The sequence below is a fragment of the Anser anser genome (genome assembly GCF_964211835.1).
Source record: "Anser anser genome assembly, chromosome: 28".
Lineage (NCBI taxonomy): Eukaryota > Metazoa > Chordata > Aves > Anseriformes > Anatidae > Anser > Anser anser.
The window spans coordinates 3,526,276-3,553,111 of record NC_139749.1 but is presented as its reverse complement, the minus strand read 5'-3'; the positions used below and the strand labels follow the sequence as shown (position 1 = coordinate 3,553,111).

Genomic DNA, 26,836 nt, shown 5'->3' with positions numbered 1-26,836 from the left:
AAGGCCATACCGCCCAACTCCATATAAGGAACTGCCCAACTCCATATAAGGTCATGCTGCCCCTTATAAGGCATACCGCCCAACTCCATATAAGGCCATACCGCCCAACTCCATATGACATCATGCTGCCCCATGTGAGGCACACCGCCCATCTCCATATGACGTCATGGTGCCCCGCCCTCCATTGTGAGGTCATGCCCGCACACAGTATAAATTGCACGCGCACGCACCCATGGCCAGTAGCAGACGCTGTCTCCGCACCTGTGCGACTGGGACGGAAGGCAGTAGACGCTACAGGGTCAGGGGCTGCCGCCCCTCGCAGACCCAGCGAAGGTGACCGTCAGTGGCCAACGGCCACAGCAGTCACAGGCCAACAAACTTACTTCTTGTACCCGCGGCCATGGTGCGGGACGTTGCAGGCCGGGGACTGACGGGGCCCAGCCGCCCCGCGCCCCGACGGGGCCCAGCGCAGCTCCCCGGCAACCCTGCGCAGCAGGAGGAGCGCCGGCAGGAGCTGCAGGCACTGCGGGCCAAACTGGATGGCGAGCGGCTCCACAACCAGGAGCTGCGGCGCCACTTCGCCGCTGAGATCTCCAAGATGAAGGAGGCGGCAAAGAGGGAGCAGCAGCTGATGGTCCAGCAGCTGCAGTGTGAGTGGGAGAAGCAGCAGGCCCTCGACATCCAGCGGCTGCAGGAGCTGCAGTGGCAGCAGCGCGCAGCGGAGACCCGGCAGCTGCTGCGGTGGAAGGAGGCCGAGCTGCTGGCGGCGCAGGAGATGCTGCAGCAGGAGCGCGACGCTGCCCTGCACCAAGCACGGGAGCTGCAGCGGCAGCTGGCCGACGAGCTGCGAAGGCCCTGCAGGAGCAACACGGCGGCCCACGCCAAGCTCCAGGATGTCCTCAAGGAGCTGCGCTGGGAGACGCACGGGGACCAGCCCGCCCGCATCCGCTACCTCCAGCATGAGCTGGAGCTGGAGAAGAGGCTCTTCATCAAATACATCGTGGCGGGCTTCGAGGGAGAGCAAGAGGACAGCCAGGGGACGACGGGCCGAGAAGACAGAGAAGGGCCCTGGGGCAAGGCACAGCCAAAGAAGCCAACACAGGCTCCGTCCTCCCAGAACACACCTCAGCAGGGAGCCAAGGAAAGCTGCAGCACAGAGCAGGGCAGCAGCCGCCACCCTGTGAAGGACGCTCACGGCCAGGTGAGGAAACAGGCTGAGGAAGCTGGGCGTCTTGAGCCTGGGGAAGACAAGGCTCCGGGGAGACCTCAGGGCGGCCTGCCAGTCCCTAAAGGGGGCTACAGGAAAGCTGGGGAGAGACTCTTTGTCAGGGAGTGCAGTGGGGGGATCAGAGGAACGGCTTGAAGCAGAAAAGGGCAGGTTTGGGTCAGGTATAAGGAAGAAATCCTTCCCCGGGAGGGCGGCGAGGCCCCAGCGCAGGCTGGGGGTGCCCCATCCCTGGGGGGGCCCAAGGCCAGGCTGGACGGGGCTGGGGGCGGCCTGGGCTGGGGGCAGGGGTGGTGCCCATGGCAGGGGCTGGAACGAGGTGGGCTTTGAGCTCCCTTCCAAGCCAACCTTTGCTCTGATTTGGTGTTTGCAGGTGCCAGAGCCTTCCGACGAAGACCTGCTGCTGCCGGGCAGCACGTGCCCCGGGATGATGAAGCAGCACACCCGCCTCCAGCGTGCCCTGAGCGACCTGAAGAGGCTACGCCAGGCCCTGGAGGCAAAGAAATGCCTCGTGAGAGAGGGAAGCACCCAGGAAGCGTGCCAGGAGGTACAGAAGCTCCAGGAAGCCACAGAAAAACTGGTGGCACTTACCGAGCAGCTGGAGGAGAAATGCAGATCCCTGCAGGAGACCATCCACCAGGCCAGCAAGACTCCAGGGCCTCTGCCCAGCCAGAGCTCCGCCGAGGCGCCGCCACCTTGCGAGAGTGCCCCCAGCCCAAGGGAGGAGGTGCTGGTTGCCCAGCTCACGCAGCTGAGCAAGGAAAACAAGAGACTGGAAGAAGAAAATTCTCGCCTCCGAGGGCAGGTGGACTCAGCGATGGAAGTCCAAGCTGAAAGTGCTGACCTGAAGAGGCAGCTACAGCAAGTGGCAAAGGAGCAAAACTCCGCCCTGCGACAGGTCAGCAAGCTTCAGGCCCAGCTGCAAGAGGCAGAGCGCCAGCTGCAAGCGCTCAAGGAACTTGCAGACAGAGGGCCACAGCTGGAGAGAGAACACCTGGAGGCACAGCTAGCGCTCCACAAGGAAGAGCAGGAGCTCGAGAGCTTGCGGAGGGCTCAGGCAGAAGGGAAGAGGCAGCACGAGGAAGCCTCGCAAATGTTACGAGCCCAGGTGGCTGACCTGGAAGATCGGTGCCACCACCAAACTGAACAACTCCAGCTGCTCGCTGAGGAACTGCAGCGGCTGAAAAGCGAGCAATCCAGCCCTGCCATTACCCATCTGCCACAGTTACCAACTACCACAGGTACCACCCACACAGTCACCTCCAAATCCGAGTCGGCAGAGGACAGCCCAGGGCCCTGCCTTCCTTCAGAGGAGGACGCTGCAGATGAGACCCAAGGAGCGGAAACGCAGCAAGAGTCCTTCATCCTGCAGGTTCCAGTGGGACAAGGACCATTAAGGATTCGGAAATTCCTGGCTCGGTACAGCTATGACCCTGCTGATAGTCCCAACGAGCAGCCGAAGCTAGAGCTTCCCCTCACCGCAGGACAGTTTGTTTATGTCGTTGGGGAGATGGATGAGGACGGCTGGTATACAGGGGAGCGGACGGACGGCAGAAGAGGGTTCGTCCCCTCCAATCTGGTGGAAGAAGTTCTCGATGACCTCACCTTGACGCCAGTGCCTCCAGAGCTAAGGGATCTCCTTCTGGACACAGATGATGAGGAGAGTTCCACCGACAGCTGCAGCAGCAGTGGCGAAGCCGGGGATGATCCGGACAAAGAAATCTGTCCCGGTGCACTGGCTGAAGAGCCCCTTGCAGAAGCCTTCCTGAAGGCGCTGCGTGATGGGCCAATCAGTCCCCGTGCGCTGGCTGAAGAGGCCCTTGCAAAAGCCCTCCTGGAGGAGCTGTGTGATGGGCCAATCTTTCCCGGTACGCTGGCTGCAGAGGCCTTTGCAGAAGCCTTCCTGAAGGAGCTGTGGGATGGGCCAATCTGTCCCGTTGCGCTGGCTGAAGAGCCCCTTGCAGAAGCCTTCCTGGAGGAGCTGTGTGATGGGCCAAAAGAGGAAGAAGAAACCTCCAGCGCAGGAAACAGTTATTCCCGCTACCCTTTCTGTCTGTCACCCATTTTGGAGGACGAGGAAGAAGATCGGGATGGGGGTGCCGAGGGTTTCAAAAATCAATAAACTGTGGATAATGATGAACCTGGCCTAGGTGATTCTTCTCCAGAATGTTTATAGAAATGGAAAAGCATTTCTTTGCCCTGCAGCTAACTGCACGCTGCAACAGGTTGGCCAGAGAGGCGGTCGAGTTCTTGGAGGCCTTCAAAAGCCACCTGGATGCGGTCCTGGGGACCTGCTCTGGGTGGCCCTGCCAGAGGTGGGGTTGGGACAGGCGCACTCAGAGCTCCCTTCCCTCAACCTCTGATTCTGGGGACGGAAAAGAGACCCCCAGCGAGGCCCTGCAGAGCCTCAGACCTCCTCGGGGCACTCTGGAGGGCCACAGGGCCTGCGGGGCCCCTTTCACGGCTTGTGGAAGCCCCCCATCACCAGCTCGTGTCACGGGGACTTGTCACAGCCCGGGGCAGTGGGCGCCCAAACCCTTCAGAGGCCGGAGCCACCACGCCGAGGGGGAGCTCCTCCTGTTACTGCCAGGCTCTCCCGGGCAGCGGGGCAGAGCTCTGTGCGCCTTATTATTATTATTTATTAGCTTTATTGTGACAAAACGCATGGGTTTGGGGCTATTTCTGTCAGTACAGGCCAAGACCGCAGCCACCACTCCTCCCGTTACTGCCAGGCTCTCCCGGGCAGCGGGGCAGGGCTCTGTGCGCCTTTTTATTATTATTTATTAGCTTTATTGTGACAAAACGCGGTGTTTGGGGATATTGCTGTCAGCGTGGGCCAAGGCCGCAGCCCACCTTTGAAACTCTAACTCTAACCCTAACCCTAAAATGCTCCCACGGAGCTATCCCTAACCCTAACTGGAACCCTTACCCTAAGCCTAACCCTAACCCTAAAAGGCCCCCGTGTAGCTGAGGTAACCCTAACCCTAACCCTAATTAGGACCCCAGAAAACACGTACGCCGTCACTTTCTCCCATCAAAAAGTGCTCCCAACGGAAGCCTTTGGGTACACCTGGACTCCCTTGGGGACCCCTTACGCAACCCCACAAGCAACAGGACTCTGCGCCTTCTCTCTTTCCAAACAACCCGAAACGTAACCCTAACCGGAACACTGAGCCGAACCCTAAGTAGGACCCAAGACAACACGGACGGCGCCACTTTCTCCCATCCAAAAGTGCTCCCAACAGAAGCCTTTGGGTACACCCGAACTCCCTTGGGGAGCCTTTACACAACCCCACACACAACACGACCGTGCTTTTCATGGCTATGTTATTCCAAAATGAAAACTGTTCTGAACAAAACGCAGAGTTTTGGGGATATTTCTGTCAGTACAGGCCAAGACCGCAGCCACCACTCCTCCCATTACTGCCAGGCTCTCCCAGGCAGCGGGGCAGGGCTCTGTGCGCCTTTTTATTATTATTTATTAGCTTTATTGTGACAAAACGCGGTGTTTGGGGATATTGCTGTCAGCGTGGGCCAAGGCCGCAGCCCACCTTTGAAACTCTAACTCTAACCCTAAAATGCCCCCACGGAGCTATCCCTAACCCTAACTGGAACCCTTACCCTAAGGCTAAGCCTAACCCTAACCCTAAAAGGCCCCCGTGTAGCTGAGGTAACCCTAACCCTAACCCTAATTAGGACCCCAGAAAACACGTACGCCGTCACTTTCTCCCATCCAAAAGTGCTCCCAACGGAAGCCTTTGGGTACACCTGGACTCCCTTGGGGACCCCTTACGCAACCCCACAAGCAACAGGACTCTGCGCCTTCTCTCTTTCCAAACAACCCGAAACGTAACCCTAACCGGAACACTGAGCCGAACCCTAAGTAGGACCCAAGACAACACGGACGGCGCCACTTTCTCCCATCCAAAAGTGCTCCCAACAGAAGCCTTTGGGTACACCCGAACTCCCTTGGGGAGCCTTTACACAACCCCACACACAACACGACCGTGCTTTTCATGGCTATGTTATTCCAAAATGAAAACTGTTCTGAACTGATGGTTTGCTCCACAAACATGCTCTTAGGGCTGGTTGGTTTGTTTGGTTTTTGTTTCGTTTTTTTTTTTCTGAAAACATCCAGAGGCAACAACGGGAGGCTGCAAGAGGAGACGTTCAGGCTGAATATCAGGAAACGTGTCCTTACTTAGAAATGTGGTCTGGCTCTGGAACTAGCTCCCGCTGAAAGGTTGCATGGCACAAAGGCTGCCAGAGTTCAAGAAGCGTTTGGACAATGATCTCAGACACATGGCAGAGCTTAGTGATAGGGTTTAGTGGAGGACTGTTAGTGTTAGGTCCGAGGTTGGACTCGGTGATCTTGGAGGTCTCTGCCGACTTAGATGATTCTGTGATTCTGTGAGTAATGGGTGGTTCTGTGTGGAGCCAGGAGTTGGACCTGCTGAGCGTTGTGGGTCCCTTCCACCTTGCTATGACTCTATGATTACAGGACAAAAGAAGGCGATTTAGCCGAACGCCTAATGGGAACGCCATTCATCCTCACAGCATATGAGGCCTTACATCCTGACACCACGCGACACCACACCTCCCAACACCATGAAATGCCAAACACCCCAAGGCAATGGGCGACCAAACATCCCACCAACATGGGGGGCCAACCACCCCAACACCACGGAAGGCCATACCGCCCAGCCCCATATAAGGCCATACCGCCCAGCCCCATATAAGGCCATACCGCCCAACTCCATATAAGGAACTGCCCAACTCCATATAAGGTCATGCTGCCCCTTATAAGGCATACCGCCCAACTCCATATAAGGCCATACCGCCCAACTCCATATGACATCATGCTGCCCCATGTGAGGCACACCGCCCATCTCCATATGACGTCATGGTGCCCCGCCCTCCATTGTGAGGTCATGCCCGCACACAGTATAAATTGCACGCGCACGCACCCATGGCCAGTAGCAGACGCTGTCTCCGCACCTGTGCGACTGGGACGGAAGGCAGTAGACGCTACAGGGTCAGGGGCTGCCGCCCCTCGCAGACCCAGCGAAGGTGACCGTCAGTGGCCAACGGCCACAGCAGTCACAGGCCAACAAACTTCCTTCTTGTACCCGCGGCCATGGTGCGGGACGTTGCAGGCCGGGGACTGACGGGGCCCAGCCGCCCCGCGCCCCGACGGGGCCCAGCGCAGCTCCCTGGCAACCCTGCGCAGCAGGAGGAGCGCCGGCAGGAGCTGCAGGCACTGCGGGCCAAACTGGATGGCGAGCGGCTCCACAACCAGGAGCTGCGGCGCCACTTCGCCGCTGAGATCTCCAAGATGAAGGAGGCGGCAAAGAGGGAGCAGCAGCTGATGGTCCAGCAGCTGCAGTGTGAGTGGGAGAAGCAGCAGGCCCTCGACATCCAGCGGCTGCAGGAGCTGCAGTGGCAGCAGCGCGCAGCGGAGACCCGGCAGCTGCTGCGGTGGAAGGAGGCCGAGCTGCTGGCGGCGCAGGAGATGCTGCAGCAGGAGCGCGACGCTGCCCTGCACCAAGCACGGGAGCTGCAGCGGCAGCTGGCCGACGAGCTGCGAAGGCCCTGCAGGAGCAACAGGGCGGCCCACGCCAAGCTCCAGGATGTCCTCAAGGAGCTGCGCTGGGAGACGCACGGGGACCAGCCCGCCCGCATCCGCTACCTCCAGCATGAGCTGGAGCTGGAGAAGAGGCTCTTCATCAAATACATCGTGGCGGGCTTCGAGGGAGAGCAAGAGGACAGCCAGGGGACGACGGGCCGAGAAGACAGAGAAGGGCCCTGGGGCAAGGCACAGCCAAAGAAGCCAACACAGGCTCCGTCCTCCCACAACACACCTCAGCAGGGAGCCAAGGAAAGCTGCAGCACAGAGCAGGGCAGCAGCCGCCACCCTGTGAAGGACGCTCACGGCCAGGTGAGGAAACAGGCTGAGGAAGCTGGGCGTCTTGAGCCTGGGGAAGACAAGGCTCCGGGGAGACCTCAGGGCGGCCTGCCAGTCCCTAAAGGGGGCTACAGGAAAGCTGGGGAGAGACTCTTTGTCAGGGAGTGCAGTGGGGGGATCCGAGGAACGGCTTGAAGCAGAAAAGGGCAGGTTTGGGTCAGGTATAAGGAAGAAATCCTTCCCCGGGAGGGCGGCGAGGCCCCAGCGCAGGCTGGGGGTGCCCCATCCCTGGGGGGGCCCAAGGCCAGGCTGGACGGGGCTGGGGGCGGCCTGGGCTGGGGGCAGGGGTGGTGCCCATGGCAGGGGCTGGAACGAGGTGGGCTTTGAGCTCCCTTCCAAGCCAACCTTTGCTCTGATTTGGTGTTTGCAGGTGCCAGAGCCTTCCGACGAAGACCTGCTGCTGCCGGGCAGCACGTGCCCCGGGATGATGAAGCAGCACACCCGCCTCCAGCGTGCCCTGAGCGACCTGAAGAGGCTACGCCAGGCCCTGGAGGCAAAGAAATGCCTCGTGAGAGAGGGAAGCACCCAGGAAGCGTGCCAGGAGGTACAGAAGCTCCAGGAAGCCACAGAAAAACTGGTGGCACTTACCGAGCAGCTGGAGGAGAAATGCAGATCCCTGCAGGAGACCATCCACCAGGCCAGCAAGACTCCAGGGCCTCTGCCCAGCCAGAGCTCCGCCGAGGCGCCGCCACCTTGCCAGAGTGCCCCCAGCCCAAGGGAGGAGGTGCTGGTTGCCCAGCTCACGCAGCTGAGCAAGGAAAACAAGAGACTGGAAGAAGAAAATTCTCGCCTCCGAGGGCAGGTGGACTCAGCGATGGAAGTCCAAGCTGAAAGTGCTGACCTGAAGAGGCAGCTACAGCAAGTGGCAAAGGAGCAAAACTCCGCCCTGCGACAGGTCAGCAAGCTTCAGGCCCAGCTGCAAGAGGCAGAGCGCCAGCTGCAAGCGCTCAAGGAACTTGCAGACAGAGGGCCACAGCTGGAGAGAGAACACCTGGAGGCACAGCTAGCGCTCCACAAGGAAGAGCAGGAGCTCGAGAGCTTGCAGAGGGCTCAGGCAGAAGGGAAGAGGCAGCACGAGGAAGCCTCGCAAATGTTACGAGCCCAGGTGGCTGACCTGGAAGATCGGTGCCACCACCAAACTGAACAACTCCAGCTGCTCGCTGAGGAACTGCAGCGGCTGAAAAGCGAGCAATCCAGCCCTGCCATTACCCATCTGCCACAGTTACCAACTACCACAGGTACCACCCACACAGTCACCTCCAAATCCGAGTCGGCAGAGGACAGCCCAGGGCCCTGCCTTCCTTCAGAGGAGGACGCTGCAGATGAGACCCAAGGAGCGGAAACGCAGCAAGAGTCCTTCATCCTGCAGGTTCCAGTGGGACAAGGACCATTAAGGATTCGGAAATTCCTGGCTCGGTACAGCTATGACCCTGCTGATAGTCCCAACGAGCAGCCGAAGCTAGAGCTTCCCCTCACCGCAGGACAGTTTGTTTATGTCGTTGGGGAGATGGATGAGGACGGCTGGTATACAGGGGAGCGGACGGACGGCAGAAGAGGGTTCGTCCCCTCCAATCTGGTGGAAGAAGTTCTCGATGACCTCACCTTGACGCCAGTGCCTCCAGAGCTAAGGGATCTCCTTCTGGACACAGATGATGAGGAGAGTTCCACCGACAGCTGCAGCAGCAGTGGCGAAGCCGGGGATGATCCGGACAAAGAAATCTGTCCCGGTGCGCTGGCTGAAGAGCCCCTTGCAGAAGCCTTCCTGAAGGCGCTGCGTGATGGGCCAATCAGTCCCCGTGCGCTGGCTGAAGAGGCCCTTGCAAAAGCCCTCCTGGAGGAGCTGTGTGATGGGCCAATCTTTCCCGGTACGCTGGCTGCAGAGGCCTTTGCAGAAGCCTTCCTGAAGGAGCTGTGGGATGGGCCAATCTGTCCCGTTGCGCTGGCTGAAGAGCCCCTTGCAGAAGCCTTCCTGGAGGAGCTGTGTGATGGGCCAAAAGAGGAAGAAGAAACCTCCAGCGCAGGAAACAGTTATTCCCGCTACCCTTTCTGTCTGTCACCCATTTTGGAGGACGAGGAAGAAGATCGGGATGGGGGTGCCGAGGGTTTCAAAAATCAATAAACTGTGGCTAATGATGAACCTGGCCTAGGTGATTCTTCTCCAGAATGTTTATAGAAATGGAAAAGCATTTCTTTGCCCTGCAGCTAACTGCACGCTGCAACAGGTTGGCCAGAGAGGCGGTCGAGTTCTTGGAGGCCTTCAAAAGCCACCTGGATGCGGTCCTGGGGACCTGCTCTGGGTGGCCCTGCCAGAGGTGGGGTTGGGACAGGCGCACTCAGAGCTCCCTTCCCTCAACCTCTGATTCTGGGGACGGAAAAGAGACCCCCAGCGAGGCCCTGCAGAGCCTCAGACCTCCTCGGGGCACTCTGGAGGGCCACAGGGCCTGCGGGGCCCCTTTCACGGCTTGTGGAAGCCCCCCATCACCAGCTCGTGTCACGGGGACTTGTCACAGCCCGGGGCAGTGGGCGCCCAAACCCTTCAGAGGCCGGAGCCACCACGCCGAGGGGGAGCTCCTCCTGTTACTGCCAGGCTCTCCCGGGCAGCGGGGCAGAGCTCTGTGCGCCTTATTATTATTATTTATTAGCTTTATTGTGACAAAACGCATGGGTTTGGGGCTATTTCTGTCAGTACAGGCCAAGACCGCAGCCACCACTCCTCCCGTTACTGCCAGGCTCTCCCGGGCAGCGGGGCAGGGCTCTGTGCGCCTTTTTATTATTATTTATTAGCTTTATTGTGACAAAACGCGGTGTTTGGGGATATTGCTGTCAGCGTGGGCCAAGGCCGCAGCCCACCTTTGAAACTCTAACTCTAACCCTAACCCTAAAATGCTCCCACGGAGCTATCCCTAACCCTAACTGGAACCCTTACCCTAAGCCTAAGCCTAACCCTAACCCTAAAAGGCCCCCGTGTAGCTGAGGTAACCCTAACCCTAACCCTAATTAGGACCCCAGAAAACACGTACGCCGTCACTTTCTCCCATCCAAAAGTGCTCCCAACGGAAGCCTTTGGGTACACCTGGACTCCCTTGGGGACCCCTTACGCAACCCCACAAGCAACAGGACTCTGCGCCTTCTCTCTTTCCAAACAACCCGAAACGTAACCCTAACCGGAACACTGAGCCGAACCCTAAGTAGGACCCAAGACAACACGGACGGCGCCACTTTCTCCCATCCAAAAGTGCTCCCAACAGAAGCCTTTGGGTACACCCGAACTCCCTTGGGGAGCCTTTACACAACCCCACACACAACACGACCGTGCTTCCCATGGCCGTGCTATTCCAAAATGAAAACTGTTCTGAACTGATGGTTTGCTCCACAAACATGCTCTTAGGGCTGGTTGGTTTGTTTGGTTTTTGTTTCGTTTTTTTTTTTTTGAAAACATCCAGAGGCAACAACGGGAGGCTGCAAGAGGAGACGTTCAGGCTGAATATCAGGAAATGTGTCCTTACTTAGAAATGTGGTCTGGCTCTGGAACTAGCTCCCGCTGAAAGGTTGCGTGGCACAAAGGCTGCCAGAGTTCAAGAAGCGTTTGGACAATGATCTCAGACACATGGCAGAGCTTAGTGATATGGTTTAGTGGAGGACTGTTAGTGTTAGGTCCGAGGTTGGACTCGGTGATCTTGGAGGTCTCTGCCAACTTAGATGATTCTGTGATTCTGTGAGTAATGGGTGGTTCTGTGTGGAGCCAGGAGTTGGACCTGCTGAGCGTTGTGGGTCCCTTCCACCTTGCTATGACTCTATGATTACAGGACAAAAGAAGGCGATTTAGCCGAACGCCTAATGGGAACGCCATTCATCCTCACAGCATATGAGGCCTTACATCCCGACACCACGCGACACCACACCTCCCAACACCATGAAATGCCAAACACCCCAAGGCAATGGGCGACCAAACATCCCACCAACATGGGGGGCCAACCACCCCAACACCACGGAAGGCCATACCGCCCAGCCCCATATAAGGCCATACCGCCCAGCCCCATATAAGGCCATACCGCCCAACTCCATATAAGGAACTGCCCAACTCCATATAAGGTCATGCTGCCCCTTATAAGGCATACCGCCCAACTCCATATAAGGCCATACCGCCCAACTCCATATGACGTCATGCTGCCCCATGTGAGGCACACCGCCCATCTCCATATGACGTCATGGTGCCCCGCCCTCCATTGTGAGGTCATGCCCGCACACAGTATAAATTGCACGCGCACGCACCCATGGCCAGTAGCAGACGCTGTCTCCGCACCTGTGCGACTGGGACGGAAGGCAGTAGACGCTACAGGGTCAGGGGCTGCCGCCCCTCGCAGACCCAGCGAAGGTGACCGTCAGTGGCCAACGGCCACAGCAGTCACAGGCCAACAAACTTACTTCTTGTACCCGCGGCCATGGTGCGGGACGTTGCAGGCCGGGGACTGACGGGGCCCAGCCGCCCCGCGCCCCGACGGGGCCCAGCGCAGCTCCCTGGCAACCCTGCGCAGCAGGAGGAGCGCCGGCAGGAGCTGCAGGCACTGCGGGCCAAACTGGATGGCGAGCGGCTCCACAACCAGGAGCTGCGGCGCCACTTCGCCGCTGAGATCTCCAAGATGAAGGAGGCGGCAAAGAGGGAGCAGCAGCTGATGGTCCAGCAGCTGCAGTGTGAGTGGGAGAAGCAGCAGGCCCTCGACATACAGCGGCTGCAGGAGCTGCAGTGGCAGCAGCGCGCAGCGGAGACCCGGCAGCTGCTGCGGTGGAAGGAGGCCGAGCTGCTGGCGGCGCAGGAGATGCTGCAGCAGGAGCGCGACGCTGCCCTGCACCAAGCACGGGAGCTGCAGCGGCAGCTGGCCGACGAGCTGCGAAGGCCCTGCAGGAGCAACAGGGCGGCCCACGCCAAGCTCCAGGATGTCCTCAAGGAGCTGCGCTGGGAGACGCACGGGGACCAGCCCGCCCGCATCCGCTACCTCCAGCATGAGCTGGAGCTGGAGAAGAGGCTCTTCATCAAATACATCGTGGCGGGCTTCGAGGGAGAGCAAGAGGACAGCCAGGGGACGACGGGCCGAGAAGACAGAGAAGGGCCCTGGGGCAAGGCACAGCCAAAGAAGCCAACACAGGCTCCGTCCTCCCACAACACACCTCAGCAGGGAGCCAAGGAAAGCTGCAGCACAGAGCAGGGCAGCAGCCGCCACCCTGTGAAGGACGCTCACGGCCAGGTGAGGAAACAGGCTGAGGAAGCTGGGCGTCTTGAGCCTGGGGAAGACAAGGCTCCGGGGAGACCTCAGGGCGGCCTGCCAGTCCCTAAAGGGGGCTACAGGAAAGCTGGGGAGAGACTCTTTGTCAGGGAGTGCAGTGGGGGGATCAGAGGAACGGCTTGAAGCAGAAAAGGGCAGGTTTGGGTCAGGTATAAGGAAGAAATCCTTCCCCGGGAGGGCGGCGAGGCCCCAGCGCAGGCTGGGGGTGCCCCATCCCTGGGGGGGCCCAAGGCCAGGCTGGACGGGGCTGGGGGCGGCCTGGGCTGGGGGCAGGGGTGGTGCCCATGGCAGGGGCTGGAACGAGGTGGGCTTTGAGCTCCCTTCCAAGCCAACCTTTGCTCTGATTTGGTGTTTGCAGGTGCCAGAGCCTTCCGACGAAGACCTGCTGCTGCCGGGCAGCACGTGCCCCGGGATGATGAAGCAGCACACCCGCCTCCAGCGTGCCCTGAGCGACCTGAAGAGGCTACGCCAGGCCCTGGAGGCAAAGAAATGCCTCGTGAGAGAGGGAAGCACCCAGGAAGCGTGCCAGGAGGTACAGAAGCTCCAGGAAGCCACAGAAAAACTGGTGGCACTTACCGAGCAGCTGGAGGAGAAATGCAGATCCCTGCAGGAGACCATCCACCAGGCCAGCAAGACTCCAGGGCCTCTGCCCAGCCAGAGCTCCGCCGAGGCGCCGCCACCTTGCGAGAGTGCCCCCAGCCCAAGGGAGGAGGTGCTGGTTGCCCAGCTCACGCAGCTGAGCAAGGAAAACAAGAGACTGGAAGAAGAAAATTCTCGCCTCCGAGGGCAGGTGGACTCAGCGATGGAAGTCCAAGCTGAAAGTGCTGACCTGAAGAGGCAGCTACAGCAAGTGGCAAAGGAGCAAAACTCCGCCCTGCGACAGGTCAGCAAGCTTCAGGCCCAGCTGCAAGAGGCAGAGCGCCAGCTGCAAGCGCTCAAGGAAGTTGCAGACAGAGGGCCACAGCTGGAGAGAGAACACCTGGAGGCACAGCTAGCGCTCCACAAGGAAGAGCAGGAGCTCGAGAGCTTGCGGAGGGCTCAGGCAGAAGGGAAGAGGCAGCACGAGGAAGCCTCGCAAATGTTACGAGCCCAGGTGGCTGACCTGGAAGATCGGTGCCACCACCAAACTGAACAACTCCAGCTGCTCGCTGAGGAACTGCAGCGGCTGAAAAGCGAGCAATCCAGCCCTGCCATTACCCATCTGCCACAGTTACCAACTACCACAGGTACCACCCACACAGTCACCTCCAAATCCGAGTCGGCAGAGGACAGCCCAGGGCCCTGCCTTCCTTCAGAGGAGGACGCTGCAGATGAGACCCAAGGAGCGGAAACGCAGCAAGAGTCCTTCATCCTGCAGGTTCCAGTGGGACAAGGACCATTAAGGATTCGGAAATTCCTGGCTCGGTACAGCTATGACCCTGCTGATAGTCCCAACGAGCAGCCGAAGCTAGAGCTTCCCCTCACCGCAGGACAGTTTGTTTATGTCGTTGGGGAGATGGATGAGGACGGCTGGTATATAGGAGAGCGGACGGACGGCAGAAGAGGGTTCGTCCCCTCCAATCTGGTGGAAGAAGTTCTCGATGACCTCACCTTGACGCCAGTGCCTCCAGAGCTAAGGGATCTCCTTCTGGACACAGATGATGAGGAGAGTTCCACCGACAGCTGCAGCAGCAGTGGCGAAGCCGGGGATGATCCGGACAAAGAAATCTGTCCCGGTGCGCTGGCTGAAGAGCCCCTTGCAGAAGCCTTCCTGAAGGCGCTGCGTGATGGGCCAATCAGTCCCCGTGCGCTGGCTGAAGAGGCCCTTGCAAAAGCCCTCCTGGAGGAGCTGTGTGATGGGCCAATCTTTCCCGGTACGCTGGCTGCAGAGGCCTTTGCAGAAGCCTTCCTGAAGGAGCTGTGGGATGGGCCAATCTGTCCCGTTGCGCTGGCTGAAGAGCCCCTTGCAGAAGCCTTCCTGGAGGAGCTGTGTGATGGGCCAAAAGAGGAAGAAGAAACCTCCAGCGCAGGAAACAGTTATTCCCGCTACCCTTTCTGTCTGTCACCCATTTTGGAGGACGAGGAAGAAGATCGGGATGGGGGTGCCGAGGGTTTCAAAAATCAATAAACTGTGGCTAATGATGAACCTGGCCTAGGTGATTCTTCTCCAGAATGTTTATAGAAATGGAAAAGCATTTCTTTGCCCTGCAGCTAACTGCACGCTGCAACAGGTTGGCCAGAGAGGCGGTCGAGTTCTTGGAGGCCTTCAAAAGCCACCTGGATGCGGTCCTGGGGACCTGCTCTGGGTGGCCCTGCCAGAGGTGGGGTTGGGACAGGCGCACTCAGAGCTCCCTTCCCTCAACCTCTGATTCTGGGGACGGAAAAGAGACCCCCAGCGAGGCCCTGCAGAGCCTCAGACCTCCTCGGGGCACTCTGGAGGGCCACAGGGCCTGCGGGGCCCCTTTCACGGCTTGTGGAAGCCCCCCATCACCAGCTCGTGTCACGGGGACTTGTCACAGCCCGGGGCAGTGGGCGCCCAAACCCTTCAGAGGCCGGAGCCACCACGTCGAGGGGGAGCTCCTCCTGTTACTGCCAGGCTCTCCCGGGCAGCGGGGCAGAACTCTGTGCGCCTTATTATTATTATTTATTAGATTTATTGTGACAAAACGCATGGGTTTGGGGCTATTTCTGTCAGTACAGGCCAAGACCGCAGCCACCACTCCTCCCGTTACTGCCAGGCTCTCCCGGGCAGCGGGGCAGGGCTCTGTGCGCCTTTTTATTATTATTTATTAGCTTTATTGTGACAAAACGCGGTGTTTGGGGATATTGCTGTCAGCGTGGGCCAAGGCCGCAGCCCACCTTTGAAACTCTAACCCTAACCCTAAAATGCTCCCACGGAGCTATCCCTAACCCTAACTGGAACCCTTACCCTAAGCCTAACCCTAACCCTAACCCTAAAAGGCCCCCGTGTAGCTGAGGTAACCCTAACCCTAACCCTAATTAGGACCCCAGAAAACACGTACGCCGTCACTTTCTCCCATCCAAAAGTGCTCCCAACGGAAGCCTTTGGGTACACCTGGACTCCCTTGGGGACCCCTTACGCAACCCCACAAGCAACAGGACTCTGCGCCTTCTCTCTTTCCAAACAACCCGAAACGTAACCCTAACCGGAACACTGAGCCGAACCCTAAGTAGGACCCAAGACAACACGGACGGCGCCACTTTCTCCCATCCAAAAGTGCTCCCAACAGAAGCCTTTGGGTACACCCGAACTCCCTTGGGGAGCCTTTACACAACCCCACACACAACACGACCGTGCTTCCCATGGCCGTGCTATTCCAAAATGAAAACTGTTCTGAACTGATGGTTTGCTCCACAAACATGCTCTTAGGGCTGGTTGGTTTGTTTGGTTTTCGTTTCGTTTTTTTTTTTTTGAAAACATCCAGAGGCAACAACGGGAGGCTGCAAGAGGAGACGTTCAGGCTGAATATCAGGAAATGTGTCCTTACTTAGAAATGTGGTCTGGCTCTGGAACTAGCTCCCGCTGAAAGGTTGCGTGGCACAAAGGCTTCCAGAGTTCAAGAAGCGTTTGGACAATGATCTCAGACACATGGCAGAGCTTAGTGATATGGTTTAGTGGAGGACTGTTAGTGTTAGGTCCGAGGTTGGACTCGGTGATCTTGGAGGTCTCTGCCAACTTAGATGATTCTGTGATTCTGTGAGTAATGGGTGGTTCTGTGTGGAGCCAGGAGTTGGACCTGCTGAGCGTTGTGGGTCCCTTCCACCTTGCTATGACTCTATGATTACAGGACAAAAGAAGGCGATTTAGCCGAACGCCTAATGGGAACGCCATTCATCCTCACAGCATATGAGGCCTTACATCCCGACACCACGCGACACCACACCTCCCAACACCATGAAATGCCAAACACCCCAAGGCAATGGGCGACCAAACATCCCACCAACATGGGGGGCCAACCACCCCAACACCACGGAAGGCCATACCGCCCAGCCCCATATAAGGCCATACCGCCCAGCCCCATATAAGGCCATACCGCCCAGCCCCATATAAGGCCATACCGCCCAACTCCATATAAGGAACTGCCCAACTCCATATAAGGTCATGCTGCCCCTTATAAGGCATACCGCCCAACTCCATATAAGGCCATACCGCCCAACTCCATATGACGTCATGCTGCCCCATGTGAGGCACACCGCCCATCTCCATATGACGTCATGGTGCCCCGCCCTCCATTGTGAGGTCATGCCCGCACACAGTATAAATTGCACGCGCACGCACCCATGGCCAGTAGCAGACGCTGTCTCCGCACCTGTGCGACTGGGACGGAAGGCAGTAGACGCTACAGGGTCAGGGGCTGCCGCCCCTCGCAGACCCAGCGAAGGTGACCGTCAGTGGCCAACGGCCACAGCAGTCACAGGCCAACAAACTTACTTCTTGTACCCGCGGCCATGGTGCGGGACGTTGCAGGCCGGGGACTGACGGGGCCCAGCCGCCCCGCGCCCCGACGGGGCCCAGCGCAGCTCCCTGGCAACCCTGCGCAGCAGGAGGAGCGCCGGCAGGAGCTGCAGGCACTGCGGGCCAAACTGGATGGCGAGCGGCTCCACAACCAGGAGCTGCGGCGCCACTTCGCCGCTGAGATCTCCAAGATGAAGGAGGCGGCAAAGAGGGAGCAGCAGCTGATGGTCCAGCAGCTGCAGTGTGAGTGGGAGAAGCAGCAGGCCCTCGACATACAGCGGCTGCAGGAGCTGCAGTGGCAGCAGCGCGCAGCGGAGACCCGGCAGCTGCTGCGGTGGAAGGAGGCCGAGCTGCTGGCGGCGCAGGAGATGCTGCAGCAGGAGCGCGACGCTGCCCTGCACCAAGCACGGGAGCTGCAGCGGCAGCTGGCCGACGAGCTGCGAAGGCCCTGCAGGAGCAACAGGGCGGCCCACGCCAAGCTCCAGGATGTCCTCAAGGAGCTGCGCTGGGAGACGCACGGGGACCAGCCCGCCCGCATCCGCTACCTCCAGCATGAGCTGGAGCTGGAGAAGAGGCTCTTCATCAAATACATCGTGGCGGGCTTCGAGGGAGAGCAAGAGGACAGCCAGGGGACGACGGGCCGAGAAGACAGAGAAGGGCCCTGGGGCAAGGCACAGCCAAAGAAGCCAACACAGGCTCCGTCCTCCCACAACACACCTCAGCAGGGAGCCAAGGAAAGCTGCAGCACAGAGCAGGGCAGCAGCCGCCACCCTGTGAAGGACGCTCACGGCCAGGTGAGGAAACAGGCTGAGGAAGCTGGGCGTCTTGAGCCTGGGGAAGACAAGGCTCCGGGGAGACCTCAGGGCGGCCTGCCAGTCCCTAAAGGGGGCTACAGGAAAGCTGGGGAGAGACTCTTTGTCAGGGAGTGCAGTGGGGGGATCCGAGGAACGGCTTGAAGCAGAAAAGGGCAGGTTTGGGTCAGGTATAAGGAAGAAATCCTTCCCCGGGAGGGCGGCGAGGCCCCAGCGCAGGCTGGGGGTGCCCCATCCCTGGGGGGGCCCAAGGCCAGGCTGGACGGGGCTGGGGGCGGCCTGGGCTGGGGGCAGGGGTGGTGCCCATGGCAGGGGCTGGAACGAGGTGGGCTTTGAGCTCCCTTCCAAGCCAACCTTTGCTCTGATTTGGTGTTTGCAGGTGCCAGAGCCTTCCGACGAAGACCTGCTGCTGCCGGGCAGCACGTGCCCCGGGATGATGAAGCAGCACACCCGCCTCCAGCGTGCCCTGAGCGACCTGAAGAGGCTACGCCAGGCCCTGGAGGCAAAGAAATGCCTCGTGAGAGAGGGAAGCACCCAGGAAGCGTGCCAGGAGGTACAGAAGCTCCAGGAAGCCACAGAAAAACTGGTGGCACTTACCGAGCAGCTGGAGGAGAAATGCAGATCCCTGCAGGAGACCATCCACCAGGCCAGCAAGACTCCAGGGCCTCTGCCCAGCCAGAGCTCCGCCGAGGCGCCGCCACCTTGCCAGAGTGCCCCCAGCCCAAGGGAGGAGGTGCTGGTTGCCCAGCTCACGCAGCTGAGCAAGGAAAACAAGAGACTGGAAGAAGAAAATTCTCGCCTCCGAGGGCAGGTGGACTCAGCGATGGAAGTCCAAGCTGAAAGTGCTGACCTGAAGAGGCAGCTACAGCAAGTGGCAAAGGAGCAAAACTCCGCCCTGCGACAGGTCAGCAAGCTTCAGGCCCAGCTGCAAGAGGCAGAGCGCCAGCTGCAAGCGCTCAAGGAACTTGCAGACAGAGGGCCACAGCTGGAGAGAGAACACCTGGAGGCACAGCTAGCGCTCCACAAGGAAGAGCAGGAGCTCGAGAGCTTGCGGAGGGCTCAGGCAGAAGGGAAGAGGCAGCACGAGGAAGCCTCGCAAATGTTACGAGCCCAGGTGGCTGACCTGCAAGATCGGTGCCACCACCAAACTGAACAACTCCAGCTGCTCGCTGAGGAACTGCAGCGGCTGAAAAGCGAGCAATCCAGCCCTGCCATTACCCATCTGCCACAGTTACCAACTACCACAGGTACCACCCACACAGTCACCTCCAAATCCGAGTCGGCAGAGGACAGCCCAGGGCCCTGCCTTCCTTCAGAGGAGGACGCTGCAGATGAGACCCAAGGAGCGGAAACGCAGCAAGAGTCCTTCATCCTGCAGGTTCCAGTGGGACAAGGACCATTAAGGATTCGGAAATTCCTGGCTCGGTACAGCTATGACCCTGCTGATAGTCCCAACGAGCAGCCGAAGCTAGAGCTTCCCCTCACCGCAGGACAGTTTGTTTATGTCGTTGGGGAGATGGATGAGGACGGCTGGTATATAGGAGAGCGGACGGACGGCAGAAGAGGGTTCGTCCCCTCCAATCTGGTGGAAGAAGTTCTCGATGACCTCACCTTGACGCCAGTGCCTCCAGAGCTAAGGGATCTCCTTCTGGACACAGATGATGAGGAGAGTTCCACCGACAGCTGCAGCAGCAGTGGCGAAGCCGGGGATGATCCGGACAAAGAAATCTGTCCCGGTGCGCTGGCTGAAGAGCCCCTTGCAGAAGCCTTCCTGAAGGCGCTGCGTGATGGGCCAATCAGTCCCCGTGCGCTGGCTGAAGAGGCCCTTGCAAAAGCCCTCCTGGAGGAGCTGTGTGATGGGCCAATCTTTCCCGGTACGCTGGCTGCAGAGGCCTTTGCAGAAGCCTTCCTGAAGGAGCTGTGGGATGGGCCAATCTGTCCCGTTGCGCTGGCTGAAGAGCCCCTTGCAGAAGCCTTCCTGGAGGAGCTGTGTGATGGGCCAAAAGAGGAAGAAGAAACCTCCAGCGCAGGAAACAGTTATTCCCGCTACCCTTTCTGTCTGTCACCCATTTTGGAGGACGAGGAAGAAGATCGGGATGGGGGTGCCGAGGGTTTCAAAAATCAATAAACTGTGGATAATGATGAACCTGGCCTAGGTGATTCTTCTCCAGAATGTTTATAGAAATGGAAAAGCATTTCTTTGCCCTGCAGCTAACTGCACGCTGCAACAGGTTGGCCAGAGAGGCGGTCGAGTTCTTGGAGGCCTTCAAAAGCCACCTGGATGCGGTCCTGGGGACCTGCTCTGGGTGGCCCTGCCAGAGGTGGGGTTGGGACAGGCGCACTCAGAGCTCCCTTCCCTCAACCTCTGATTCTGGGGACGGAAAAGAGACCCCCAGCGAGGCCCTGCAGAGCCTCAGACCTCCTCGGGGCACTCTGGAGGGCCACAGGGCCTGCGGGGCCCCTTTCACGGCTTGTGGAAGCCCCCCATCACCAGCTCGTGTCACGGGGACTTGTCACAGCCCGGGGCAGTGGGCGCCCAAACCCTTCAGAGGCCGGAGCCACCACGCCGAGGGGGAGCTCCTCCTGTTACTGCCAGGCTCTCCCGGGCAGCGGGGCAGAGCTCTGTGCGCCTTATTATTATTATTTATTAGCTTTATTGTGACAAAACGCATGGGTTTGGGGCTATTTCTGTCAGTACAGGCCAAGACCGCAGCCACCACTCCTCCCGTTACTGCCAGGCTCTCCCGGGCAGCGGGGCAGGGCTCTGTGCGCCTTTTTATTATTATTTATTAGCTTTATTGTGACAAAACGCGGTGTTTGGGGATATTGCTGTCAGCGCGGGCCAAGGCCGCAGCCCACCTTTGAAACTCTAACTCTAACCCTAACCCTAAAATGCTCCCACGGAGCTATCCCTAACCCTAACTGGAACCCTTACCCTAAGCCTAACCCTAACCCTAACCCTAAAAGGCCCCCGTGTAGCTGAGGTAACCCTAACCCTAACCCTAATTAGGACCCCAGAAAACACGTACGCCGTCACTTTCTCCCATCCAAAAGTGCTCCCAACAGAAGACTTTGGGTACACCTGGACTCCCTTGGGGACCCCTTACGCAACCCCACAAGCAACAGGACTCTGCGCCTTCTCTCTTTCCAAACAACCCGAAACGTAACCCTAACCGGAACACTGAGCCGAACCCTAAGTAGGACCCAAGACAACACGGACGGCACCACTTTCTCCCATCCAAAAGTGCTCCCAACAGAAGCCTTTGGGTACACCCGAACTCCCCTGGGGAGCCTTTACACAACCCCACACACAACATGACCGTGCTTTTCATGGCTATGTTATTCCAAAATGAAAACTGTTCTGAACAAAACGCAGAGTTTTGGGGATATTTCTGTCAGTACAGGCCAAGACCGCAGCCACCACTCCTCCCATTACTGCCAGGCTCTCCCAGGCAGCGGGGCAGGGCTCTGTGCGCCTTTTTATTATTATTTATTAGCTTTATTGTGACAAAACGCGGTGTTTGGGGATATTGCTGTCAGCGTGGGCCAAGGCCGCAGCCCACCTTTTGAAACTCTAACTCTAACCCTAACCCGAAAATGCCCCCACGGAGCTATCCCTAACCCTAACTGGAACCCTTACCCTAAGGCTAAGCCTAACCCTAACCCTAAAAGGCCCCCGTGTAGCTGAGGTAACCCTAACCCTAACCCTAATTAGGACCCCAGAAAACACGTACGCTGTCACTTTCTCCCATCCAAAAGTGCTCCCAACGGAAGCCTTTGGGTACACCTGGACTCCCTTGGGGACCCCTTACGCAACCCCACAAGCAACAGGACTCTGCGCCTTCTCTCTTTCCAAACAACCCGAAACGTAACCCTAACCGGAACACTGAGCCGAACCCTAAGTAGGACCCAAGACAACACGGACGGCGCCACTTTCTCCCATCCAAAAGTGCTCCCAACAGAAGCCTTTGGGTACACCCGAACTCCCTTGGGGAGCCTTTACACAACCCCACACACAACACGACCGTGCTTTTCATGGCTATGTTATTCCAAAATGAAAACTGTTCTGAAATGATGGTTTGCTCCACAAACATGCTCTTAGGGCTGGTTGGTTTGCTTGGTTTTTGTTTCATTTTTTTTTTTTTCTGAAAACATCCAGAGGCAACAACGGGAGGCTGCAAGAGGAGACGTTCAGGCTGAATATCAGGAAATGTGTCCTTACTTAGAAATGTGGTCTGGCTCTGGAACTAGCTCCCGCTGAAAGGTTGCGTGGCACAAAGGCTGCCAGAGTTCAAGAAGCGTTTGGACAATGATCTCAGACACATGGCAGAGCTTAGTGATATGGTTTAGTGGAGGACTGTTAGTGTTAGGTCCGAGGTTGGACTCGGTGATCTTGGAGGTCTCTGCCAACTTAGATGATTCTGTGATTCTGTGAGTAATGGGTGGTTCTGTGTGGAGCCAGGAGTTGGACCTGCTGAGCGTTGTGGGTCCCTTCCACCTTGCTATGACTCTATGATTACAGGACAAAAGAAGGCGATTTAGCCGAACGCCTAATGGGAACGCCATTCATCCTCACAGCATATGAGGCCTTACATCCCGACACCACGCGACACCACACCTCCCAACACCATGAAATGCCAAACACCCCAAGGCAATGGGCGACCAAACATCCCACCAACATGGGGGGCCAACCACCCCAACACCACGGAAGGCCATACCGCCCAGCCCCATATAAGGCCATACCGCCCAGCCCCATATAAGGCCATACCGCCCAACTCCATATGACGTCATGCTGCCCCATGTGAGGCACACCGCCCATCTCCATATGACGTCATGGTGCCCCGCCCTCCATTGTGAGGTCATGCCAGCACACAGTATAAATTGCACGCGCACGCACCCATGGCCAGTAGCAGACGCTGTCTCCGCACCTGTGCGACTGGGACGGAAGGCAGTAGACGCTACAGGGTCAGGGGCTGCCGCCCCTCGCAGACCCAGCGAAGGTGACCGTCAGTGGCCAACGGCCACAGCAGTCACAGGCCAACAAACTTACTTCTTGTACCCGCGGCCATGGTGCGGGACGTTGCAGGCCGGGGACTGACGGGGCCCAGCCGCCCCGCGCCCCGACGGGGCCCAGCGCAGCTCCCTGGCAACCCTGCGCAGCAGGAGGAGCGCCGGCAGGAGCTGCAGGCACTGCGGGCCAAACTGGATGGCGAGCGGCTCCACAACCAGGAGCTGCGGCGCCACTTCGCCGCTGAGATCTCCAAGATGAAGGAGGCGGCAAAGAGGGAGCAGCAGCTGATGGTCCAGCAGCTGCAGTGTGAGTGGGAGAAGCAGCAGGCCCTCGACATACAGCGGCTGCAGGAGCTGCAGTGGCAGCAGCGCGCAGCGGAGACCCGGCAGCTGCTGCGGTGGAAGGAGGCCGAGCTGCTGGCGGCGCAGGAGATGCTGCAGCAGGAGCGCGACGCTGCCCTGCACCAAGCACGGGAGCTGCAGCGGCAGCTGGCCGACGAGCTGCGAAGGCCCTGCAGGAGCAACACGGCGGCCCACGCCAAGCTCCAGGATGTCCTCAAGGAGCTGCGCTGGGAGACGCACGGGGACCAGCCCGCCCGCATCCGCTACCTCCAGCATGAGCTGGAGCTGGAGAAGAGGCTCTTCATCAAATACATCGTGGCGGGCTTCGAGGGAGAGCAAGAGGACAGCCAGGGGACGACGGGCCGAGAAGACAGAGAAGGGCCCTGGGGCAAGGCACAGCCAAAGAAGCCAACACAGGCTCCGTCCTCCCACAACACACCTCAGCAGGGAGCCAAGGAAAGCTGCAGCACAGAGCAGGGCAGCAGCCGCCACCCTGTGAAGGACGCTCACGGCCAGGTGAGGAAACAGGCTGAGGAAGCTGGGCGTCTTGAGCCTGGGGAAGACAAGGCTCCGGGGAGACCTCAGGGCGGCCTGCCAGTCCCTAAAGGGGGCTACAGGAAAGCTGGGGAGAGACTCTTTGTCAGGGAGTGCAGTGGGGGGATCCGAGGAACGGCTTGAAGCAGAAAAGGGCAGGTTTGGGTCAGGTATAAGGAAGAAATCCTTCCCCGGGAGGGCGGCGAGGCCCCAGCGCAGGCTGGGGGTGCCCCATCCCTGGGGGGGCCCAAGGCCAGGCTGGACGGGGCTGGGGGCGGCCTGGGCTGGGGGCAGGGGTGGTGCCCATGGCAGGGGCTGGAACGAGGTGGGCTTTGAGCTCCCTTCCAAGCCAACCTTTGCTCTGATTTGGTGTTTGCAGGTGCCAGAGCCTTCCGACGAAGACCTGCTGCTGCCGGGCAGCACGTGCCCCGGGATGATGAAGCAGCACACCCGCCTCCAGCGTGCCCTGAGCGACCTGAAGAGGCTACGCCAGGCCCTGGAGGCAAAGAAATGCCTCGTGAGAGAGGGAAGCACCCAGGAAGCGTGCCAGGAGGTACAGAAGCTCCAGGAAGCCACAGAAAAACTGGTGGCACTTACCGAGCAGCTGGAGGAGAAATGCAGATCCCTGCAGGAGACCATCCACCAGGCCAGCAAGACTCCAGGGCCTCTGCCCAGCCAGAGCTCCGCCGAGGCGCCGCCACCTTGCCAGAGTGCCCCCAGCCCAAGGGAGGAGGTGCTGGTTGCCCAGCTCACGCAGCTGAGCAAGGAAAACAAGAGACTGGAAGAAGAAAATTCTCGCCTCCGAGGGCAGGTGGACTCAGCGATGGAAGTCCAAGCTGAAAGTGCTGACCTGAAGAGGCAGCTACAGCAAGTGGCAAAGGAGCAAAACTCCGCCCTGCGACAGGTCAGCAAGCTTCAGGCCCAGCTGCAAGAGGCAGAGCGCCAGCTGCAAGCGCTCAAGGAACTTGCAGACAGAGGGCCACAGCTGGAGAGAGAACACCTGGAGGCACAGCTAGCGCTCCACAAGGAAGAGCAGGAGCTCGAGAGCTTGCGGAGGGCTCAGGCAGAAGGGAAGAGGCAGCACGAGGAAGCCTCGCAAATGTTACGAGCCCAGGTGGCTGACCTGCAAGATCGGTGCCACCACCAAACTGAACAACTCCAGCTGCTCGCTGAGGAACTGCAGCGGCTGAAAAGCGAGCAATCCAGCCCTGCCATTACCCATCTGCCACAGTTACCAACTACCACAGGTACCACCCACACAGTCACCTCCAAATCCGAGTCGGCAGAGGACAGCCCAGGGCCCTGCCTTCCTTCAGAGGAGGACGCTGCAGATGAGACCCAAGGAGCGGAAACGCAGCAAGAGTCCTTCATCCTGCAGGTTCCAGTGGGACAAGGACCATTAAGGATTCGGAAATTCCTGGCTCGGTACAGCTATGACCCTGCTGATAGTCCCAACGAGCAGCCGAAGCTAGAGCTTCCCCTCACCGCAGGACAGTTTGTTTATGTCGTTGGGGAGATGGATGAGGACGGCTGGTATATAGGAGAGCGGACGGACGGCAGAAGAGGGTTCGTCCCCTCCAATCTGGTGGAAGAAGTTCTCGATGACCTCACCTTGACGCCAGTGCCTCCAGAGCTAAGGGATCTCCTTCTGGACACAGATGATGAGGAGAGTTCCACCGACAGCTGCAGCAGCAGTGGCGAAGCCGGGGATGATCCGGACAAAGAAATCTGTCCCGGTGCGCTGGCTGAAGAGCCCCTTGCAGAAGCCTTCCTGAAGGCGCTGCGTGATGGGCCAATCAGTCCCCGTGCGCTGGCTGAAGAGGCCCTTGCAAAAGCCCTCCTGGAGGAGCTGTGTGATGGGCCAATCTTTCCCGGTACGCTGGCTGCAGAGGCCTTTGCAGAAGCCTTCCTGAAGGAGCTGTGGGATGGGCCAATCTGTCCCGTTGCGCTGGCTGAAGAGCCCCTTGCAGAAGCCTTCCTGGAGGAGCTGTGTGATGGGCCAAAAGAGGAAGAAGAAACCTCCAGCGCAGGAAACAGTTATTCCCGCTACCCTTTCTGTCTGTCACCCATTTTGGAGGACGAGGAAGAAGATCGGGATGGGGGTGCCGAGGGTTTCAAAAATCAATAAACTGTGGATAATGATGAACCTGGCCTAGGTGATTCTTCTCCAGAATGTTTATAGAAATGGAAAAGCATTTCTTTGCCCTGCAGCTAACTGCACGCTGCAACAGGTTGGCCAGAGAGGCGGTCGAGTTCTTGGAGGCCTTCAAAAGCCACCTGGATGCGGTCCTGGGGACCTGCTCTGGGTGGCCCTGCCAGAGGTGGGGTTGGGACAGGCGCACTCAGAGCTCCCTTCCCTCAACCTCTGATTCTGGGGACGGAAAAGAGACCCCCAGCGAGGCCCTGCAGAGCCTCAGACCTCCTCGGGGCACTCTGGAGGGCCACAGGGCCTGCGGGGCCCCTTTCACGGCTTGTGGAAGCCCCCCATCACCAGCTCGTGTCACGGGGACTTGTCACAGCCCGGGGCAGTGGGCGCCCAAACCCTTCAGAGGCCGGAGCCACCACGCCGAGGGGGAGCTCCTCCTGTTACTGCCAGGCTCTCCCGGGCAGCGGGGCAGAGCTCTGTGCGCCTTATTATTATTATTTATTAGCTTTATTGTGACAAAACGCATGGGTTTGGGGCTATTTCTGTCTGTACAGGCCAAGACCGCAGCCACCACTCCTCCCGTTACTGCCAGGCTCTCCCGGGCAGCGGGGCAGAGCTCTGTGCGCCTTTTTATTATTATTTATTAGCTTTATTGTGACAAAACGCAGAGTTTTGGGGCTATTTCTGTCAGTACAGGCCAAGACCGCAGCCACCACTCCTCCCGTTACTGCCAGGCTCTCCCGGGCAGCGGGGCAGGGCTCTGTGCGCCTTTTTATTATTATTTATTAGCTTTATTGTGACAAAACGCAGAGTTTTGGGGCTATTTCTGTCAGTACAGGCCAAGACCGCAGCCACCACTCCTGCCGTTACTGCCAGGCTCCCCCGGGCAGCGGGGCAGAGCTCTGTGCGCCTTTTTATTATTATTTATTAGCTTTATTGTGACAAAACGCAGAGTTTTGGGGATATTTCTGTCAGTACAGGCCAAGACCGCAGCCACCACTCCTCCCGTTACTGCCAGGCTCTCCCGGGCAGCGGGGCAGAGCTCTGTGCGCCTTTTTATTATT

At 58.8% G+C, this 26,836-nt stretch overlaps 5 protein-coding genes across 6 annotated transcripts; all 5 read left to right on the top strand.

Annotated features, from left to right (window-relative positions):
• The first annotated feature begins 399 nt into the window (after positions 1-399).
• LOC310887676 (uncharacterized protein) lies at positions 400-5,284 on the top strand. Its single transcript, XM_083813842.1, has 2 exons — positions 400-1,201; positions 1,599-5,284. Exons 1-2 carry the CDS (start codon positions 401-403, stop codon positions 3,345-3,347), a joined length of 2,550 nt encoding a protein of 849 aa, XP_083669968.1. The 5' UTR covers position 400; the 3' UTR covers positions 3,348-5,284.
• Positions 5,285-5,438: 154 nt separating this feature from the next.
• LOC310887671 (uncharacterized protein) lies at positions 5,439-9,310 on the top strand. The gene is made up of 2 exons (XM_083813838.1): positions 5,439-7,163; positions 7,561-9,310. The coding sequence occupies exons 1-2, from the start codon at positions 6,363-6,365 to the stop codon at positions 9,307-9,309; spliced, it is 2,550 nt and encodes an 849-aa protein (XP_083669964.1). The 5' UTR covers positions 5,439-6,362; the 3' UTR covers position 9,310.
• Positions 9,311-10,710: 1,400 nt separating this feature from the next.
• On the top strand, positions 10,711-12,869 carry LOC310887669 (uncharacterized protein). Its single transcript, XM_083813836.1, has one exon. The coding sequence runs from the start codon at positions 11,633-11,635 to the stop codon at positions 12,593-12,595; it is 963 nt and encodes a 320-aa protein (XP_083669962.1). The 5' UTR covers positions 10,711-11,632; the 3' UTR covers positions 12,596-12,869.
• A 3,174-nt stretch (positions 12,870-16,043) lies between these two features.
• LOC310887668 (uncharacterized protein) lies at positions 16,044-20,572 on the top strand. The gene is made up of 2 exons (XM_083813835.1): positions 16,044-17,722; positions 18,120-20,572. Exons 1-2 carry the CDS (start codon positions 16,922-16,924, stop codon positions 19,866-19,868), a joined length of 2,550 nt encoding a protein of 849 aa, XP_083669961.1. The 5' UTR covers positions 16,044-16,921; the 3' UTR covers positions 19,869-20,572.
• A 1,427-nt stretch (positions 20,573-21,999) lies between these two features.
• LOC310887667 (uncharacterized protein) lies at positions 22,000-26,572 on the top strand. 2 transcript variants are annotated; one of them, XR_014575764.1, is made up of 3 exons: positions 22,000-23,608; positions 24,006-26,300; positions 26,443-26,549. XR_014575764.1 is itself a non-coding variant. In XM_083813834.1 (2 exons), the coding sequence occupies exons 1-2, from the start codon at positions 22,808-22,810 to the stop codon at positions 25,752-25,754; spliced, it is 2,550 nt and encodes an 849-aa protein (XP_083669960.1). In that variant the 5' UTR covers positions 22,000-22,807; the 3' UTR covers positions 25,755-26,572. The 2 variants fall into 2 exon arrangements, 1 of the variants encoding a protein (XP_083669960.1); XM_083813834.1 differs by having other exon boundaries at positions 24,006-26,572.
• The last annotated feature ends 264 nt before the right edge of the window (positions 26,573-26,836 follow it).

What these genes read in the sequence shown, in the direction of transcription:
- LOC310887676 (XM_083813842.1), top strand. Translation starts at nt 401, where the DNA reads ATGGTGCGGGACGTTGCAGGCCGGGGACTGACGGGGCCCAGCCGCCCC. An exon ending in TGAAGGACGCTCACGGCCAG is followed by an intron (nt 1,202 to 1,598) that starts GTGAGGAAACAG and finishes TGGTGTTTGCAG; the next exon opens with GTGCCAGAGCCTTCCGACGA.
- LOC310887671 (XM_083813838.1), top strand. Translation starts at nt 6,363, where the DNA reads ATGGTGCGGGACGTTGCAGGCCGGGGACTGACGGGGCCCAGCCGCCCC. An exon ending in TGAAGGACGCTCACGGCCAG is followed by an intron (nt 7,164 to 7,560) that starts GTGAGGAAACAG and finishes TGGTGTTTGCAG; the next exon opens with GTGCCAGAGCCTTCCGACGA.
- LOC310887669 (XM_083813836.1), top strand. Translation starts at nt 11,633, where the DNA reads ATGGTGCGGGACGTTGCAGGCCGGGGACTGACGGGGCCCAGCCGCCCC.
- LOC310887668 (XM_083813835.1), top strand. Translation starts at nt 16,922, where the DNA reads ATGGTGCGGGACGTTGCAGGCCGGGGACTGACGGGGCCCAGCCGCCCC. An exon ending in TGAAGGACGCTCACGGCCAG is followed by an intron (nt 17,723 to 18,119) that starts GTGAGGAAACAG and finishes TGGTGTTTGCAG; the next exon opens with GTGCCAGAGCCTTCCGACGA.
- LOC310887667 (XM_083813834.1), top strand. Translation starts at nt 22,808, where the DNA reads ATGGTGCGGGACGTTGCAGGCCGGGGACTGACGGGGCCCAGCCGCCCC. An exon ending in TGAAGGACGCTCACGGCCAG is followed by an intron (nt 23,609 to 24,005) that starts GTGAGGAAACAG and finishes TGGTGTTTGCAG; the next exon opens with GTGCCAGAGCCTTCCGACGA.